Source organism: Anopheles gambiae, chromosome 3 (genome assembly GCF_943734735.2).
Source record: "Anopheles gambiae chromosome 3, idAnoGambNW_F1_1, whole genome shotgun sequence".
Taxonomy (NCBI): Eukaryota; Metazoa; Arthropoda; class Insecta; order Diptera; family Culicidae; genus Anopheles; species Anopheles gambiae.
In genome coordinates this window covers 59728957-59742840 of record NC_064602.1, presented here as the reverse complement: position 1 = coordinate 59742840, position 13884 = coordinate 59728957, and the positions used below count along the sequence as shown (strand labels likewise).

Here is a 13884-nt window from a genome sequence, read left to right as displayed (position 1 = left end):
ATAACGTATACTAAACGATCGGTCAAAATTGAACATTAGCTTCTTAATATTTAAATCGTTATAGCCAAACATGAATCATGTAATTATTTGTTTCATTCTCATTCACTTCCTGGGAAACAGAACTTTTGATCTTGAGGTACGCAATGGCCTACAACGTAGTTAAAAAATTCCAAAAACGGACACGTCTGAGGATACTGAACACCATACAAACAGTAGTAAAAACGCCGGCAGTCAGTTGGATGCAACAAAAAGGCACGGATGTCTTCAGGACATTCAGAACCAGGAAACAGTATGGGCAATGCACCTTCAACTTCGGGCAAAAATGTATTAGACGGGGTTGATGTGGTTGGTGCTGGTGTTGGAGCCTCTGTAGTGGGTGCTGGTGTTGGAGCCTCCGTAGAGGGTGCGGGTGTTGGAGCCTCTGTAGTAGGTGCTGGTGTTGGAGCCTCCGTAGAGGGTGCTGGTGTTGGAGCCTCTGTAGTAGGTGCTGGTGTTGGAGCTTCTGTAGTGGGTGCTGGTGTTGGAACCTCTGTAGTAGGTGCTGGTGTTGGAGCCTCTGTAGTGGGTGCTGGTGTTGGAGCCTCTATAGTAGAAGCTTTTGTTGTTGTTTCCGGTATTTGTTCATCCTGAAAATTGTTAAATCTTTTCGCATTAGAAAAACAACTTATTTTGATGTGTTATTGCTCATTTCATTTACCTCGCATTGTACATTTTCAGGAGCATCACACCGTTTTATAGTATCGTTCCAAAGAAAGTCCCACCGGCATTCAACGATTTCTAGTACACCATCGCGACACGAAAAAAAGTTGTTACACTTTGGACCGGCAGCGAAGTAATTGTCTCCTGGCGAACAAGTCGGCACGTTTCTGAGCTCAATAACACCGCATGATACAACATTGACAACAGCAAAACAAAATACTGCGAGGAAATGTGCTGCTAAAAATATGTCAATTTGAAAAGCTGTAAACTACTATATTACACTTTCGAACTATTGTAACTTACAGTGCATGGCCATCCTTTGAATTTTACTATCTCCGAAATACAGCAACATATCCGCTAGAGTTCTATCGCACTAATATGATATTTTTGCACTTTATGGACAGTTTATATAAAAAATGGCTATCTTAAGTTATCTTGAAAGCAGTATGATTAATTGCTGCCAACTCCAAGAGAAGATTTTTTTGCACCGATTAAGTGGTCAACCATGGTAACCAGCGCTTGCGAGTAGATAAATTTCAAGGAAGTAGCTGTATCCATTCGAAACAGGGTCTTTCTGTTATCTATGCCTTTGGACCTTACAAAAATTTCGTTTAATTTGCAAGGTGTTATAGGTGCTTCAAAAAGCAAGTGTTTTTGTTTTAGTTATATTGTATTAAGTCTTGTCAAGCTAAACAGTTTGTGTGAAGCAACGACGAAAGCCTCAATAAATATAAAAAACAATAATAATAATAGCAATAATAATAAATACTAACAATAACAAAAAATTTTATTATATTATAAAAATAATAATAATGTAAATAATAACAATAAAAGTAATAATAATATTTTTTATTATAACTATTATTATTTTTAGTATTATTATTATTATTATTATTATTATTATTATTATTATTATTATTATTATTATTATTATTATTATTATTATTATTATTATTATTATTATTATTATTATTATTATTATTATTATTATTATTATTATTATTATTATTATTATTATTATTATTATTATTATGATTATTATTATTATTATTATTATTATTATTATTATTATTATTATTATTATTATTATTATTAATATTATTACAATAATAACAATAATCATTATTATTATAATCAAAATTGATAACACATGCACATGATGCCATTTTAGGAAACGGCTTTATACTCATCAATCATCGTTTGAAAAATAATACCACAGTCGCCATACACATACACTCTTATCAAAATGCAATATTGAAGACAATGCCAGGTTCCTGAATCATGCCTAATTCATTCAGCATGATATGTTTCTATTGATTATATGTTAGAATATCTGGATAGTCTGGATATTATTCTATATGAATCGATTTAACTAATCCTAGTTCCATTTCTGTTTTGGAAGTGATCCTAATACCATACCGATACTGAACTGAAATATATATGAATACCAGTACCAGTCCTGAAACAAACCCCGCATATATACAACTGCTCCCAAAACCATGCTCCCTGAAACTTCCCCTTTTTTATTGTGGTCTAAAACTGTGGCAGATTTTATCGATTGGTTCCTTGTCGTTAACAGTCGTCAACTCGTACGACTTAAAAACATGTCGTGGGTTTAAACTTAAAATAAACCGACTTCCGTAGTCCCCTGTCATCGTACACCGACAATCCGGCTGCGTGCTACTGAATCCACGCAAGTCTGAAAAGCATTATTTTATAGTATGGCATGTCCGCGTAGGACGTTTATGTTAAATAGAATAGTGCCCAGTATTTTTCCTGTATGTTTATTTGCAGCAGGAACAAAAGCCATTGTTCGAGCAGCTACGCGAATCGTGCAGATTTGAACTGCGGATCGGATCACATCCGCGCCCGTTGATGTACACATCTCTATCGATCATAAATTAATAAATAGAGGGCGAAAAGGCTTTTTCCCTCTCTTCATCACCAGCAATTTCTTACAACGGCTTCGGTAATTATTAGCAGCAAAAACCAAAGAAAGAAAAGGAAACTTTATCCGAAAACTATTCGCGACGAAACATTGGTGCCGTGACCAGGATTGTGCCGATATCCTGAATATTCGCAATTTTTTCGATAAAGTGCTAAACACCTTTGCCTTTCACTGCCCGACCGTTACACTGCACTTTACACTACACTCGCGCACACGATAATCGCAGTTTTAGTAAGATGCCAGCTCAACCGCTTATTTTGTCGTCGAGACGAACGATTTTGATTGCCATTTTGGCCCGTTACGAAGAGTTTCTTCAAAACTACCAGCCCGATAGGGATTCTATCGAGGTGGAAACTCGTATGGCCAAATTTGACCAAATATGCAAGGATTTGGAGAGCCTTCAACAGCAGCTGGAGGACAGTGCAACCACTGCTGAAGAGATGACACACAATGCCGCCCTTAGGGAGGATTTTGAACGGCGCTTGATTCGCGTTCAATCGGCATTGAAAGCGAAATATAGAGAAATTCCGCGCAGCGAAGTGTCGCAGCAAGGAGCCGGTAGGAACCCGCTACAAGGCATAAAACTGCCCACCATCGCTCTGCCGGAGTTTGACGGCGATTATATGCAATGGCTGACCTTTAGGGATACCTTTGAGTGTTTGATTCACGATAATGTTGATTTGCCGCCAATACAAAAATTCCATTATCTACGCGCAGCCCTAAAAGGTGAAGCAGCGCAAGTGATCGAGGCCATTACAATAAGCGCCTCCAGCTATGAATTAGCTTGGAAAACACTCGCTGAGCGATATTCGAATGAATATTTACTGAAAAAACGCCACTTACAAGCGATGTTCGGCATCACTCCAGCGAAGAGGGAAAGTGCGACAACCCTGCACCAGTTAGTGGACGAGTTCGAGCGTCACAAAAAAACCCTAAATCACTTGGGAGAGAAAACTGACGGCTGGAGCAGCATATTAGAGCATTTACTTTGCACAAAATTGCCCTCTAACACATTACGCGATTGGGAAGAATTTGCTTCGACCAATGACAATCCGAGCTACGATTCGTTGATTGCCTTTTTGCACCGCCGTATGCGCGTACTCGAGACGCTATTAGTAAACAAACCCGAACCATCACCTATAGAAGCACCGATACCACCAAGACGCACTAATTTTCCGCGCACTGCTAGTTTTGCTACCACTGACCGCGATGTTAATAAATGCCCGTTGTGCAATATGCCGCACACCATAACAAAATGCCAGCGATTTAATGCCATGAATCCTGCCCAGCGGTACCGTAAGGTACTTGATGCCCGCTTGTGTTTGAATTGTCTGCGAGACAATCACCGTGCCCGCGATTGCTCGTCACAGTACAAGTGTCGTCATTGCAACTTGGCGCATCACACAATGATTCACACTGAAAGCACTCCCAGCACATCTTCCACTACATTTCCAATGCTAGCTGCGCAAGATGAACCTTCACACACAACACACGCCACTGATGATCACACGGCTAGCATACAACGCAGCTACGCAGCTGCAATAAAACAATCACCTTCACAAATATTATTACAAACTGCACTTCTAAATGTAACCGATGCACATGGCATCCTGCATCCTGTGCGTGCACTCTTAGACAGCGCATCACAGCCCAATTTGATGAGCAATCGCCTTGCTCAGAGGTTGGCTTTGAAAGGTAGCACGGTTAACATAACCCTCAAAGGAGCAGGACTATCCACCAGAACGGTGAGGAGGTCGGTTCGAGCTCAAATTGCTTCACGTGTTGAACACTTTGACTTGGATGTCGATTTTCTGATAGTAGACAAGGTGATCGCTGATCTGCCGGCGCATGATGTTTCCACTCGCGGCTGGAACATTCCTTCGGAATTTGTTTTGGCTGACCCACAGTTCGATAAATCAGCCCCGATTGATATTATCCTTGGTGCCCGTCATTACGCTTCCTTCTTTACGAACGTAAAATCGCACGAGCTTGCTCCGAACCTTCCAACTATGCTGAACAGCGTTTTTGGGTGGGTCATGATTGGTCCCACCTCTCCTCAGAATCCTGCATCTCCGACCGATTGCACCGCCGCGTCCACAATCGTCTGCATGGCATCCCTGGAGGAGTCTCTCGAACGATTTTGGAAGCTGGAAGAGTTAAGCGTCAATGATTCGTACTCACCTGATGAGCGGCGATGCGAAACATTGTATAAAGAAACCACTCAGCGCGACGAGTCGGGTCGCTATATTGTACGATTGCCCAAACAGACCGACTTCACGGAAAAGCTTGGCCTGTCTAAAACTACCGCTTTGAGACGCTTCGAGCTGCTGGAGAGGAGGCTAGAACGCAACCCACAGCTCAAGGAAGACTATCATGCCTTCATGAAGGAGTATTTGGAGCTGGGGCACATGTCGCTCATGAACAAAGATAGTGGGGATGAACAGGCGTACTACCTACCGCACCATCCCGTATTTAAAGCCTCCAGTACCACCACGAAAGTAAGGGTCGTGTTTGACGGATCTGCAAAAACAAGCACTGGTTATTCCTTGAATGACATTCTATGTGTTGGTCCAATCGTGCAGGACGAGCTGCTTGATATTGTGTTGCGATTCCGCACCTACCAAATAGCACTTGTGGGAGATATAGCGAAAATGTACCGACAAATATTGCTGCATTCTGATGATCGTCGATTGGTGCGCATATTCTTTCGATTCTCGCCACAAGCTCCGATCCAAGTATATGAGCTCAACACCGTTACATATGGACTAGCACCTTCCTCGTTTCTGGCTACACGCACACTTATCCAACTAGCAGATGATGAAGGGACTGAATATGCGCTTGCATCTGCAGCCCTGAAACGAAACTTTTACGTGGACGACTTCATTGGTGGTGCCAATAACGTTCGCGAAGCTGTTCAGCTGCGTAAGGAGTTATCAGCGCTACTTGCCAAAGGTGGGTTTGAGTTGCGCAAGTGGACATCAAATAATCTGAGCGTGCTCTCCGGCTTAAGCACCGAGTATATCGGCACACACTCATCGCTGCATTTTATACCCAACGAGACGGTCAAAGCACTCGGCATCTCGTGGAAGCCTGAATCGGATGAGCTGTGTTTTGAATCCAACACTGAGGCTGATGAAGCCACGTCGACCAAGCGATCTATTTTGTCGAGCATTGCCAAAATGTACGATCCGCTCGGATTGATAGCACCGGTGATCGTGCGTGCTAAGATGCTGATGCAGGAGCTATGGCTACTCAAATCCGGCTGGGATGAACCTGTTCCTAATCACATCTGTAAAAAATGGAAGGCGATTCAGAGCGACTGGAAAACGTTATCCGAGTACAGGACTAACCGTTACGCTCTCTTACCAGATGCAACAGTAGAATTTCACACATTTACCGATGCTTCGGAGGCCGCCTACGGAGCATGTGTGTACGCTCGTTGTGAAAGCGCGGCGGGAGAAGTCCGCATCAGCCTATTAGCTTCGAAGTCTCGAGTGGCACCACTGAAGCGCGTCACGTTGCCGAGGCTTGAACTAAGCGCAGCTGTCCTGGGCGCCCATCTGCATCATCGCGTCAAGGAGGCAATGCAGATCGTGTGCGCCGAATCGTTTTTCTGGTCCGACTCAACAGTGACGCTAAAATGGATTGCGTCACCTCCCAACTCCTGGAAGACGTTCGTGGCAAATCGAGTAGCTGAGGTGCAACACTACTCTCATCCAAGGCAATGGAGGCACGTTCCTGGCACATCCAATCCTGCTGACTTGGTTTCCCGAGGCATGTCGGCAGCACACTTCACGCAGAATCAGCTTTGGAATAACGGTCCAGATTGGCTTGTGCAACCTTCGTCCCATTGGCCCAGCTCAGATCCAGAACCAAGCGATGAGGCGGACCTAGAAACACGCCAGGTGAGTGCCGCTTTAGTTTGTACACAAACTCATCCATGGTTTGGCATTTCTTCATCCTTCACCAGAATGGTACGCATCATTGCATACTGCATACGTTTTGTGCGCAACACCAAGCAGAAGGCGCGATCACAGCGATCGATACCGCACACCAATGCATCCAAGACGATCACGCCCAAGTACGTGGATGCTGCAAAAATTGTGCTTTGCAGACTAGCCCAGCAAGATGCATTTTCCGCGGAAATCAAGCAGCTAAAAAAGGGAGAAGCATTGATGAAACAATCTCCTTTACGAAAACTTACCCCATTCCTGGATACAGAAGAAGTAATACGGGTGGGAGGACGATTGAACTTGTCGCAACTACCGTATCAGTCCAAGCATCCAGCTGTTCTACCGAAGAACCACAAATTCACCCCACATCCATTCTGATAATGGGAAAAACTTCGAAGGCGCAGAACGTGAACTGAAGGAGCTTTTTGAGCTGTTCAACGACGAACAACACCGCAACACCGTGGCTACTAGATGCGCTGACCGGGGAATCACTTGGCATTTCAATCCACCAAAGGCTCCACACTTCGGCGGATTATGGGAAGCAGCAGTAAAGACGGCGAAGCGACACCTCTATCGTCACCTGGGCAATACGCGGCTGTCGTACGAAGGCTACTGCACTGTGCTCCACCAAATCGAAGCAGCGATGAATTCCCGTCCGCTGTTGCCTTTGTCCGACGATCCCAACGAGCTAGCTGCACTCACACCGGCACACTTCCTTATTGGCACATCGATGTTCGCCGTGCCTGAACCGGACTACACCCAGCTGAAATCCTGCACGCTAGATGATCTTCAGAAGTGGCAGCTTTTGGTTCAGCGTTTTTGGAAGCATTGGGCCACTGAGTATCTACAAGAAATGCAGAAATGTTATGCAAGTGGTGGCAGCAACAACAGCAACATACTTCCCGGCAGGTTAGTGATCCTCATGGACGAATCGTTACCCACCACTCGTTGGCCTCTCGCGCGTATCGTTAAAATCCATCCCGGTGAAGACAAGATAGTACGCGTCGTTACGCTTAAGACAGCTAAGGGAATAATTACGCGACCGATCACGAAAATATGCGTTTTACCGCTCAGAACTGATAGCGAAAACCACGTGTAGTCTAGGAAGCAACTTTTTGTTGACATTCGTCAAGGTGGGGAGGATGTTCGAGCAGCTACGCGAATCGTGCAGATTTGAACTGCGGATCGGATCACATCCGCGCCCGTTGATGTACACATCTCTATCGATCATAAATTAATAAATAGAGGGCGAAAAGGCTTTTTCCCTCTCTTCATCACCAGCAATTTCTTACAACGGCTTCGGTAATTATTAGCAGCAAAAACCAAAGAAAGAAAAGGAAACTTTATCCGAAAACTATTCGCGACGAAACAGCCATGAATGTTTTAATCAGCCGTAACGGCGAATTCGTTCGACGAGAAACATTCGTCGCTCATGAGTGGACAGGATTGTACCACTAGGTGGGCCAGTACAAAATCTATACGGTTTTCTGATTTTTTATCTAGAGGGCTATGAAATGAGTGAAAATGAGCGTCGCGGCGAACGTTCCCAGGAACGAACGAGTTCGCCGGTATGGCTGAATATGTGCATACAAATAGAATACAAAGAGAGATCTAATCGTGTTGCCATTGAAGTAAAATTCCTGCGATATTTTCATAGTTTCCCGATCAATAGTAGCTGCCACCTAAAGCGGATATCTCATATATTGACCTACAGTCAGTCCAAAAAGTATTCGTTTAGCTGAATATTTTGCAGAAAAATGCGAATTATGGCCGCAATAGGCATGGGGTGGTAAAAGTTATCATGGGGTTTGATAAATGGACTATCAATACAAATGTACTGCTAAAAATAAGCGTTAAAATAGTGTAATAGCAACCAAAACACATAAAAAATTTAAAAAAGTCCTTTGATGGGTGCGCTAAAAGTTATCGGCTATCAGGCTTTTGGCGTGATATGCGTAAGAAAACAAAGGTTATTGTGTAGGATTGCACCCTACACTAGATAGTTAAAACTCGCGACTCGAGTTTTCTATGGGAGCAAAATCAGCACAGATACCATATTCACCGGAGAGCGCTAACAAGTGTCAAGCAAGAGCTACTCGCCAAGGACTCTATGCAAGATTTGCTAACAAGGTGATATGAAGATGTAGAAATAAATTCTAGCTCCAAAATCTGTGCTGTTAACTGAATTCTGAATGTATTTCTTGGGGTACTCATTACAAATTGCTGTTCCGTTAGCGATGTTTACATTTTTGGGTTTGTACGCTGGCTTAATTTCCCCTCTTTCCGTGGACATACAAATGTTTCCTAATTATTAGCCAATATCATCACCCTTTGACCCTATGATATGCATAACTAATCACGCAGATGGCGCTACTGTGAAGTTGGGAGTAATTGTGTCATTGCCTCGAGATGGCGCTGCTATTGGTTTTATGGCTTAATTCACGTGCACAACAAATTGCCTACATTTTGGCCCATTTCAATCCTAAACATCCTGCCACCTTAAATTGGAACAATTTAATTTCATGCAAAAGCAATCTCGCTCTATGCTAGATCTACCCTGATTCATGTTCCTTTAGTTCAATATGAAAGATTAATAACTCTGTGAAATAATGACAAAATTCATGTAAAATGGCACACGTGTGCACGACGAAATTGATCTACGTATCAATTATAGTGATGTTCCCAATCGTGCCCAAAGTTCCCAATCGTGGTTTCTTGGTATACCCGTTGCAGATATGATGCCACCAAAATCACTGCCACCAAGACAGACTGCGGTAGAATCACTGGTAGATGTCTCAGCTGCTCTCTCTGATGATTTAGGATAGATGACGTCAGCTACGGATGCTCCTTCTCGTTTGGCCCGTCCGACCCTTAACTCGTCATTCTGAATTTCGATTACTCCGGTGCGTAGGCCACTTTGAAGATCACTACGATATCTGATGACTGCGTTGCTGATAACTGGATGATGTGACAAGGACATTTCAGCGTTGTCCTCTGCTGCCACCATGCTCAAGTTGTCCGTGATTAAAGCTGTAGCACACACTACTGGATCAGACGCTGGTTCGATGAGTGCATTGCCACTAACTATCCAACCAAATTTGGATTCTTGCAATACTGGACGATGCAGACCAAATGACACGCGAAGCTCCTTCAGGAATTCATAAAACAGTTCTGCTCCAAGGATGATGTCAACACGTCCCGGCTGGTTAAAGGTGGGATCAGCTAAGATGTAGTCTTCCGGGATGTTCCAGCTACTGATGTCTACCGGTTGGGTTGGTAAAGATGCCGACGGGGTAGCCAAGACCAACATATCCAAAGTGAAGGCGTCTTCGGAACAACGTGATCGTATTGTAGCTCTTACTGAATGTCGCACATTTATGGTTGAACTGCCACCTATGCCCGATAACGGAATGTTCACTATCTTCCGTGGCAATCGTAGCAGCTGCACCAGTCGTCCAGAAATGAAGTTGGATTGTGCGCCACTGTCTAGCAGTGCACGAGCTTGATGATTCGTTCCTTGATCGTCCACGATGTTCAAAAGCACTGTCGATAGCAGGACGGTAGATTTTGCTGCTCCTTGCACACTCAAAACAATCTGGGGTGATGATGGACTACTTGAAGATGGTGATCCTGTGCCTGATGTCTCTTCTTCTTGATGTGACGCGGTTGCTACATGTTCAGAACTTGGCATTTCAATAGATTGCTCAAAATGAAGCAACGTGTGATGATGTTTATTGCATCTACGGCATGTCCTCCTTGATTCGCATCGTCGTGAAGAGCGACCAGCCCCAAGGCAATTGTAACAAAGCCGAAGTTCTTGAGCCTTAATCTGTCTCTCTCGTGTTGATAACGCCAAAAACTCAGGACAGTGAACGATGTTATGCTGATCATCGTTGCAGAGCTTGCAGTTTTGAATGGAAGCTGTGTACACCTTGGCGCTCACCATTTTGCCTTTGTCGCCTCTTTCTCCTCTCTCAGAGGCACACTGATCCAGCACTTCGCACTGTCTGCATAAAAACTCCAATGTTGTCTTCAGCTTCGGAAACTCTCCTCTGTTCATCGTCCCACAGCTTCCTTGTTTCAGGATCGAAACATGAAGTCAAGATGTGGGTGATGATTAATTCGCTGGTTCCATCAACTTCTTTCTTCATGTAGGATAGACCGTCTACATGAGTTCTACAGCATTCCAGCAACTCGCGCAGCCCACGTGCAGACTCCTTGACCACGGGTTTCATCTGCAATAATCCCGCGATGTGTCTGTCCACGATCACGCGAGGATTTTCAAAGCGATCCTCCAGCAATTGCCATGCACTTGCGAAGTTGTTTCCGGCGATAAGACTTGCATTCAGCACGCCACTAGCCTTCCCAATCAAGGCCTTGTTAAGGTGATGTAACTTCACCGCATCCGATGCACTAGATTCCTTCACAATATCCAGGAACATGGCCTTGAACTTAGGCCACTGTTCATATGTTCCATCAAATGTTGGCATTGGAATGTTCAGATGATGTAATGAAGAAGATACCACAGGAGTCACTGCAGTAGGTGCAGCAATTAGAGTTCCGTTTGCTATCATGGTGTCTAATTTCATGTACATACAAGCACATGCTTCGTCGTCAGAAAAGTCGTTTTTGATGTCTATTGGGTCCAGGGCTACTATTTTCTCAAAGATCTCTGTTATTTTTGCTTTTAGATCTTGCAGGTAGCTGTATTTCACGTTGTATGTAGTTGCATTTACTGGTGTTGTTGTGACGTCTTCCACCAACTTTTCGAGTTTTCGTTGCTGACTAGAATGATGCAGTCGCAACATTTTCAGCTCGCGTTGTTTAGTAGACAACTCTGCATCATGGAATGATTGTTCAACAACTGCTTTCGCTTTGGACTCCATGGCTTCAGCTTGTGTTTTTGAGTGCGAGGCTTGCATTTCAGGCTGAGGTGTTGCGTTTTCTGATTGCATTGCTTGGCTTTCCGTACGCTTCGTTGTGGATCGAGTTGTTGGCATTACTTAATTCGACGCTGATTTTTTGCGATACAATGATTTCCAACGAAATGTGCCGAATGATGAAATGAATCTCACGCTGAGTGAGCAGTGTGCCGTTGTCCGAGTCAACGCGCACCACCAAGGGAAGAATCGGCTGCCAGTGGATGAACCTGCGCTGGCCAGCCGTGTGCCGTTGACCAAATCAACGCGCACCACGAAGGGATGAGTCGGCTGCTAGTGGATGAACCTGCGCTGGCCAGCCGTGTGCCGTTGACCAAATCAACGCGCACCACGAAGGGATGAGTCGGCTGCCAGTGGATGAACCTGCGCTGGCCAGCCGTGTGCCGTTGACCAAATCAACGCGCACCACGAAGGGATGAGTCGGCTGCCAGTGGATGAACCTGCGCTGGCCAGCCGTGTGCCGTTGTCCGAGTCAACGCGCACCACGAAGGGAAGAGTCGGCTGCCAGTGGATGAACCTGCGCTGGCCAGCCGTGTGCCGTTGACCAAATCAACGCGCACCACGAAGGAATGAGTCGGCTGCCAGTGGATGAACCTGCGCTGGCCAGCCGTGTGCCGTTGACCAAATCAACGCGCACCACGAAGGGATGAGTCGCCTGCCAGTGGATGAACCTGCGCTGGCCAGCCGTGTGCCGTTGTCCCCAGATGTCGTCGTCACTGGTTCGAAGAATGTTTACCGCCATGGTTGGCATGTCTTCACTTTTTCACTGTTACTTCACTTTACTACGTAACATACCGGAATTTCAGGGTTTCCGGCTATCCGGTTCGAAGGACCAAAATCTGTAGGATTGCGCCCTACACTAGATAGTTAAAACTCGCGACTCGAGTTTTCTATGGAAGCAAAATTAGCACAGATACCATATTCACCGGAGAGCGCTAACAAGTGTCAAGCAAGAGCTACCCGCCAAGGACTCTATGTAAGATTTGCTAGCAAGATGATATGAAGATGTAGAAATAAATTCTAGCTCCAAAATCTGTGCTGTTAACTGAATTCTGAATGTATTTCTTGGGGTACTCATTACAAATTGCTGTGTTCCGTTAGCGATGTTTACATTTTTGGGTTTGTACGCTGGCTTAATTTCCCCTCTTTCCGTGGACATACAAATGTTTCCTAATTATTAGCCAATATAATCACCCTTTGACCCTATGATATGCATAACTAATCACGCAGATGGCGCTACTGTGAAGTTGGGAGTAATTGTGTCATTCCCTCGAGATGGCGCTGCTATTGGTTTTATGGCTTAATTCACGTGCACAACAAATTGCGCACCCGCACCCATGCACAAATTTTTGCGCACCCATCAAAGGACTTTTTTTAGTTTTTTTATGTGTTTTGGTTGCTATTGCACGATTTTAATGACTATTTTTTAGCAATACCTGTGTATTGATGGTCTCTTTATCAAACCTCTTCATTATTTTTACCGCCTCATGTCTGTTGCGGCCATAATTCGCCTTTTGCTGTAAAATATTCAGCTAGACGAATACTTTTTGGACTGACTGTATCTTCAGACTGTATCTTGTATCTTGAGCTGTCCTAACCAAATACGGACTTTAATTTTAATAATTAATCTTATTAACCATTTTTGGTAATTCGTGTCGTATGAAATAACGTAAGATTTGAAAACCAGTTCAAAAAATTCACAAATTGGCTATGCTTGGTATAATAATTAGATAACTATTTAAATTGGCCCAATTACAAGACTATATAACAGATCTTCGGAATTTACGCATTGTCAGGAATATACACAGCTCTGACAGATTGTGCTTCATTTGAGGGACAGGGACATAGTTGTAATACTTAATGCGAGCTTATAAACACTTTTATATTTATTTATTTGAAGTTGCATATATCCCCATGTTTACATAATACCCAAATACCAAATACATCGTACGATTTTAAATAATGTCCGTCATGGCTCAAGACTTATATGAACCGTTATTCCATGTCAAAGACTGAAAAATATTGAGTCGACTGATAGCCTGGTACTTATTAAGTCTCGAAAGTATGTGTATAAGCTGACATTACTACGTAGGTCATTACGTCAAATAGAAGAAGATGATCCCATGTCGCCTTACCTTCGTTCGTGATTTTCCACCCTATCAAAAATCAAATTGAGTCTCATTGTTTTTCCATTTTCAAAATCTCACACTCTGGTTTAGCCTCCGTTTTCATATCAATGCATTAAATATCCTATATAACCAAATTTTAAATCTCATAATATCAGTTGGTTCGATTTGTATCAGTTCTTGTTATTACTATTAGGGTAACTTTTGGCTCCGTTTTC

At 43.8% G+C, this 13884-nt stretch overlaps 1 protein-coding gene across 1 annotated transcript; it reads left to right on the top strand.

Moving 5' to 3' along the window:
• The first annotated feature begins 4755 nt into the window (after positions 1 to 4755).
• On the top strand, positions 4756 to 9339 carry LOC133393131 (uncharacterized). The gene is made up of 3 exons (XM_061656590.1): positions 4756 to 5145; positions 5230 to 6552; positions 9334 to 9339. Exons 1-3 carry the CDS (start codon positions 4756 to 4758, stop codon positions 9337 to 9339), a joined length of 1719 nt encoding a protein of 572 aa, XP_061512574.1.
• The last annotated feature ends 4545 nt before the right edge of the window (positions 9340 to 13884 follow it).

Excerpts from the sequence above, each read along its gene's own strand:
- LOC133393131 (XM_061656590.1), top strand. The coding sequence starts at position 4,756 with ATGGCATCCCTGGAGGAGTCTCTCGAACGATTTTGGAAGCTGGAAGAG. Across the intron at positions 5,146-5,229 it reads CCTCCAGTACCACCACGAAA|GACGAGCTGCTTGATATTGT; the intron begins GTAAGGGTCGTG and ends CCAATCGTGCAG.